Source organism: Octodon degus, unplaced genomic scaffold, assembly GCF_000260255.1.
Source record: "Octodon degus isolate 3935 unplaced genomic scaffold, OctDeg1.0 scaffold00021, whole genome shotgun sequence".
Classification (NCBI taxonomy): Eukaryota; Metazoa; Chordata; class Mammalia; order Rodentia; family Octodontidae; genus Octodon; species Octodon degus.
This window is the reverse complement of record NW_004524597.1, coordinates 11,712,097-11,718,433: the sequence shown is the minus strand read 5'-3', so window position 1 is coordinate 11,718,433 and position 6,337 is coordinate 11,712,097. Positions and strand designations below refer to the sequence as shown.

General features: G+C 40.6%; 1 protein-coding gene across 1 annotated transcript in view; it reads right to left on the bottom strand.

Annotated features, from left to right (window-relative positions):
* Positions 1 to 6,337, bottom strand: part of Luc7l (LUC7 like) — a 33,822-nt gene that overhangs the window by 8,299 nt on the left and 19,186 nt on the right. The window contains exons 4-6 of the mRNA XM_023711419.1: positions 4,547 to 4,657; positions 3,582 to 3,725; positions 366 to 542 (exon numbers count right to left, since the gene is read on the bottom strand). Coding sequence (XP_023567187.1) covers positions 366 to 542; positions 3,582 to 3,725; positions 4,547 to 4,657 — 432 coding nt within the window. The remainder of the gene's footprint in view (positions 1 to 365; positions 543 to 3,581; positions 3,726 to 4,546; positions 4,658 to 6,337) is intronic.

Sequence of the window (6,337 nt, the reverse complement as noted above, 5' to 3'; positions counted from 1 at the left end):
TGTGTGTGTGTGTGGCCAGCTCAGCCCACCAGGGGGCGGGGCTGGCTGGCATGTGGTGCTGGGGGATTGAACCCGGTCCCTGTGTTTTACCAAGCTTGTTCCAAGTAGGTGCTTTAGACCACTGAGCCATCTCACCAGCCCCTATTTTTCCTCTTTAAAAAACAAAAATAGGGCTGCAGAGATAGCTCAGCAGTCTAAGCACCTGCCTAGACAAGTGCAAGGACCCAGGTTCAATCTCCAGTATCACATGCCACAGAGTGCTAGAATTACTCGCATGCTTCTCCTTGTCTGGCAGAAAGCTGTTTAAAATTTAAAACATAAGACCACAAGATGACTCAAATTTCTCCAAAAATACATTAACTTACCCTTAACTGATCAAGTTTCTCTCGGATCTGAATGAACCCCAAATGTAACTTGCCCCCAAAGTGGTCTGCCAGACGGCGGTCATTGTCATGAAGACCAAGGTAGGCTGAACAGACTTCACAGACACGCAGTTTTTGCTGTTGAAAACTAGATGCAGGCATAGAATTTCTGTATTCTTCCTAGAAAAAGGAAGGGAGAAAGGTGAGGTTTATAAAACTGCTACCATGTAACAACCTTCAAAATAGAAATGCTTGATGCAATAATAAAGGTGAACTTTTTTTTTTTTGGTAGATATGGCACTAGGAATTGAATCTAGGAGTGCTCTAATTATATTCCCAAACTTTTTTTTTTTTTTCCAGAACCGGGATTGAACTCAGGCCCTTGCACTTGCCAGGGAAGCACTTATTCCACTGAGCCATCTCCCCAGCCCCTTATTTTTCATTTTGATACAGGGTCTCACTATGTAGTTCAGGGTGGCCCTGAGCTCACTATGTAACCCAGGCTGGTCTCATACTCATGGTAATCCTCCTAGTCAGTCTCCCAAGTACTGGATACAAGCAAACATCACCACCACCATACCCAGCATACTTCTTTAAACTGAATATGAATCTATCATTATTTTTAAATAGAAAGTATTTAAAGCTGGGCATGGTGGCACATATCTGTAATCCCAGCACTCCAGACCCTGAGGCAGAAGAATCACTGAGAGTTCAAGACCACCTTGGGCTATAAAGTGCTACTCAAGGCCAGTCTGAACTCTATAGTGTAAAACCCTGTTTCAAAAGGACAAACAAGGGGCTGTAGAGATAGCTCAATAGAATACATGCTTGCCTGGCAAGCTGAGTTCAATTTCCGGTTCCACCAAAAAAAAAAAAAAAAAAGTATAATGAAAAAATACAATAAGTCTGGCAACATAGCTCATTGTTAGTGTACTTGCCTACAGGCCCTGGATTCCATCCCTACTACCACATACAAAGTAAAAATAAATTCCTAAAAACCTGATGAGTAACTGAAGGCCATTATCAAGGACTTTTTTTTTTTGCAGAACCAGGGATTGAACTCAGACCCTTGTCCTTGCGCTTGCCAGGGAAGCGCTTATTCCACTGAGCCATCTCCCCAGTCCCAAAGATTATCTTTTTTTCAAATGACAAGGTATCATAAAACTGTGGCTTCTAAATCTCTTCTGCCAAAATGAGAGCAGCCTTAAGACTACTCAACATTTTGTCTTCTACTGAAAGCAGACAGGATTCCAGAATGCTGCACTGCTACAGAAATCAGCACTGCCAGGGCTGGGGAACATAGCTCAGTGGCACAGTGCTGCCTGGTAAGCACAATTCCCAGTACCAAAAAAACCCAAACAAACAAACAAAAAAACTGCACTGCCAGATCCTACCCACACTGCACTCATTTCACACCATCCTGATCTTGCCCCAGTGGTTCCACAGAAGCAGTAATGTACTACCTAGGGGCAACATTCATAGCAAGGAGGAAGAAAAAACAGGAGGCGTAAAGATACCAAGAATTGGCCTGAGTTCAATCCCTGGTTCTGGAAAAAAAAAAAAAAAAGATAACAAGAATCCTAGGCATGGCTAGCCACACATCCCAGCCTGCACTCTCAAGTACAGCTATCCACAAGGGTGACAACACCAAATCTATAGTTATTTTAGCCAATGACAAATTTCTAAGCCTTGGAGGGATTTCTAGTATCTATAGACTTTGAGCAGAAAGGGCAAGGGCTTGGCGTATACCACGGGAATGCAAAGCTTCCCTCTCGACTGTCTGAAGAGGTGTCAGCAGCTCAATGAGCTACAGTGACTCTGCTGTAAATCAAACATGTAACTACCAAGCAGGGTTTACATCTGCACCAAATTTCCCAGAAATGGAACTACCCTCCAAACCAGGGAAAAGCTACTGAGAACTTTATCAAGTACTGGTCATAGTTTGGGAGATCAGGCCACCATACCAATGTCACCCAATGTAACTGAGTCACAATACCATGCTGCTTCTATGCAGAGTCCAATGTGAGCATGACTCCCACTTTTCATTCTTTTTTTTTTTTTTTTTTGCAGAACCGGGGATTGAACTCAGGCCTTTGCACTTGCCAGGGAAGCGCTTATTCCACTGAGCCATCTCCCTGGCCCCCCACTTTTCTTTAGTGTGATCACCTGTAAGCACTTATATAGAAAAGCAATGTATCTGTATTGTAAATCTTCTCTTTAACCTCCAAAGAATAAGATCAGGGAGAATATACTGTCTAACAACATAACTGAAGGTAGATATTGGTCTAACCTCTAACCTGTTCTGTCTGCCTGATGAACACTGCCAACCTCAATCCCAGTCTCAACTTGAAACAATGGTAAGTACAACACTCTCTATACATAGCTTTCTCTCCTTATCTATGCTGTTCTAATACCTCTAAGTCCTTGGTACCACTCAGTCAATTATAACTGAGTACCTACTATGTATCAAGCACCATGTGGAGCCAGAGTCACACTGATAACCAAAACCAGGCCTGCCCCAGGGCACATATATGGTATCTCATCTCTACCCTACCTCATTGCCTTTTATCATTCTAACAGCCAGAATGGTAGTTTGGAGGTCCTTCTCAGTTTACAGGTCTTAGCTACAGGGCTTTCCAGCATCATTCTACCTTACCTAGAAATTAACATCAACCCAAAGTCACTCTCACACTCAGACCCACTTTTGCACACATTATTTTCATCAGAATGAACCAAGGAGTTTTAGGGGACAGTAAAACTACTCTGATGACATTACACTGGGAGACACAAGTCATTACAAATGTTCCCATGCTATAAAGAGTGAAGCCCAATATACTATGAACCTTGGGATGATAACGATGCGTCAATATAACTCCACCAATTATAACAAACTAATTTCTATTTTTTCTCGGCACAGGGAACTGAACTCAGGACATCACGTTTGCAAGGCAGGCATTATGACACTGAGCTAAACTCCTGGCCCACTGTAACAAACTACTGTGGTGGGAGATTTTGACAATGGGAAGACGGTATATATGGAGATCCAGAGGATAGATCTGAAATCAATGTACCTTCTCATATTTTCTGTGAACTCAAAACTGCTCTGAAAAACAAAATTTATTAATTAAAAAAAGTATAGCTATGCCTTCAAATTAGCCCAAATAGTCAACTCTATCAAATATAACATTTCCCTTTTCCTAAAACATTTCATCCACCAACCTCAGCTTCTTTTTTCTTTGCACGAACTTTCTCCACTTCCATGAGAATCTTCTGAGATTCATCCACGTTTCCTTCAGCTCCTAGCTGCTCAGCTTTTGCAAGCAATTTTCCTATTTCTTCATTCAACTCATGCACTTTTTCTGCCTAAAGAGAGAAAAAGGTAAGTAGACACCTAAGAATAGGATTTGAAAAACAAAAACAAAAGAAGTATTTTCCTTGTAGTATTTCTTTAGCACTGAAAAGAAAACTCAAAAAAGAGACATTTCCATAAAGAGGAGGGTCAGACAGTTGAGGTGACTCAGGCCAATCCCTTATAGAACTCCCTTTTTTTTGGTGGAACCAGGGATTGAACTCAGGCCCTTGTGCTTGCCAGGCAAGTGCTTATTCTACTGAGCTATCTCCCTAGCCCCAGAACTCCCTTTTTTAATCTACCAGGTGAAATGTTATCAGTTTAATCATTTCTCTACTAATTTTTATTGTTTCCTGTTTTATGTGGGATATCTAAAAATAGAAAAACATATATGTATTTGAGATTCAGCATAGCTGAATGAGTGAAGGTATGTGTTTAACTACAATCATAACATTTAGGTAGGCTGAAGCAAGGAGTACTGTATGTTTGAGTCCCACATGGGCAACCTAGCAAAACCATGTCTCAAAATAAAAATACAAATGATTAGAATGTAACTCAGTAAGTGTAACACTCTTGGGTGAAATCCCCAATAACGCACTGGGGGGAAGGGCGATTGTTTAGAGGGAAAGGAATTTGAAAAAGAAAGACACAGAGTTCCCCAAGAGGTTGAAATGACACATGAACGTTTGGTCAGTTTTCCACACTTACAGGCAACCACAAACAAGGCAGCATATGTCACCTACACAAGAGCCAACCTATCAGTGCTGATGATGAGTTATGGGCCATCAGTATACCCAACATTTATACAGTTTTATGACAAAGCCACCAGGCATACCTTTGCAGAAACTTCTGCACTGATCTCCTCCTGTGTTTCTGCCAGTCGTTTCTTGGCAAGCTCAGTCCTCCGATCACATTCTGCAATAAAGGACTCCAAGTGATCCATTGCCTAGCTCAAAAAAAAAAAAAAGTTGATAGTTATGATCAGTTATACAGGCCCTTGGATCCCATCTATGTAACAGGGACGTATGCCTGGGTTAGTTTCTTAACACCTGAAGGTTTAATGACAGATAACATATTCAAAATTGTACATTAAGCCATTTTCTAAACCAAATCACTGGGAGAAGCATGGTCTTCTCATTTGATTCATTTATATTTCTCCAAAACTTGTAAAAAACTCCCAATAACACTGCCAAAAGTCTGGGGAACTTAGCCATCAAATTCTCTGAAGCAAAGTGGTTAGGATAGATATATAGTTGTATTCTCTTAATAGAATGATTTGTTCTAATGGTGTTTGTAAATAGGATCTCAAGTCCGCATCTTGTACAGCAATTAACCACTAAGAAGAATATATGTAGTGTATTATTTGTTGAAACTGTACTTCCAATTTGATTTGAAACTGTCTCATTGCTATCTGTTTATCAATAAAATTTTGAAAAAAAAGATTCTCTGAAGACAGAAAAAGCTGAATAAAGATCAGTGTCAGAGGACTTTCTGGAGTTGAGAGAAGCACACACTGCAATCACCACTTTCTGTAACCTTCACAAATATTATTCCCTCATGTATATTCCCTCTTCTATCTAAAAAGGAAAATAAACTGGGTGCAATGGCACATGCCTATAATTCCAGACACTTGGGGAAGTTGAGAAAAAGAGATTCCCAAGTTCAAGAATAGCCTTAGCAACTGAGAAAGACCCTGTCTCAAAAAGGAAAAAAAGAAAACCATTACTGAGAACTACAGGCTTAATTACTGCCTATTATTTAAAACACATACTAAATAAAGGTAATCTGTAATAAGCAGATAAAGGCCAACATAATTTCAGATAAACATACAAACATGACATCGATTTTTTTTTAATATTTATTTATTTTTATTTATTACATTTATTTATTGTGTGTGTGTGTGTGGCCAGCTCAGCCCACCAGGGGGCGGGGCTGGCTGGCATGTGGTGCTGGGGATCAAACCGCGGTCACTGTGCTTTGCCAAGCTTGTTTCAAGTAGGTGCTTTAGACCACTGAGCCATCTCTCCAGCCCCGACATCGATTTTCAACTATCACTTGGTAACTAGTAACAAGCACCTCCTGTAGTACACCATGAGTCAGCTAGCTAATACTGGTATGTGTTAAATACCACAGCCAGACTGTTTGGCAGTGATGACAGTGATCTATTACCAAATAACAAAGGTAAGAAAATTTGGGGTGGAGATGACAAGACAACAGACCAAGGAATAATTTACATTTTCCCTTCTAAAATGGATGAGAGAGAGTAGGCCAGGTGTTAGACAATGCTCCAGATCACAGAAATCCCCTCAGGAATCATTTAAGTATTTTCTGCAAGTAAACACACACTTTTGAGAGTAGCTCCAGATGGGGACAACCCTCCCTCATGGCACCCAATCTCCCAGCCATTAATAAAGGCAAAGCATCCTAACTCCCAAGTCTATTAAATGTTACTCTATAATCACAGAGGTCAAAACTCCTGTCAGTGGTCACCCAAACACTCTAATAAACATTTCAGTATATTCAAGTCAAGCAATGAGAAAAGCAAATGTAACATATTTTGTACACTGCTTCTTCCAAATAGGAAGATGGGTCACCTGTATTCACCTGAGACAGCTCCTAGCACATA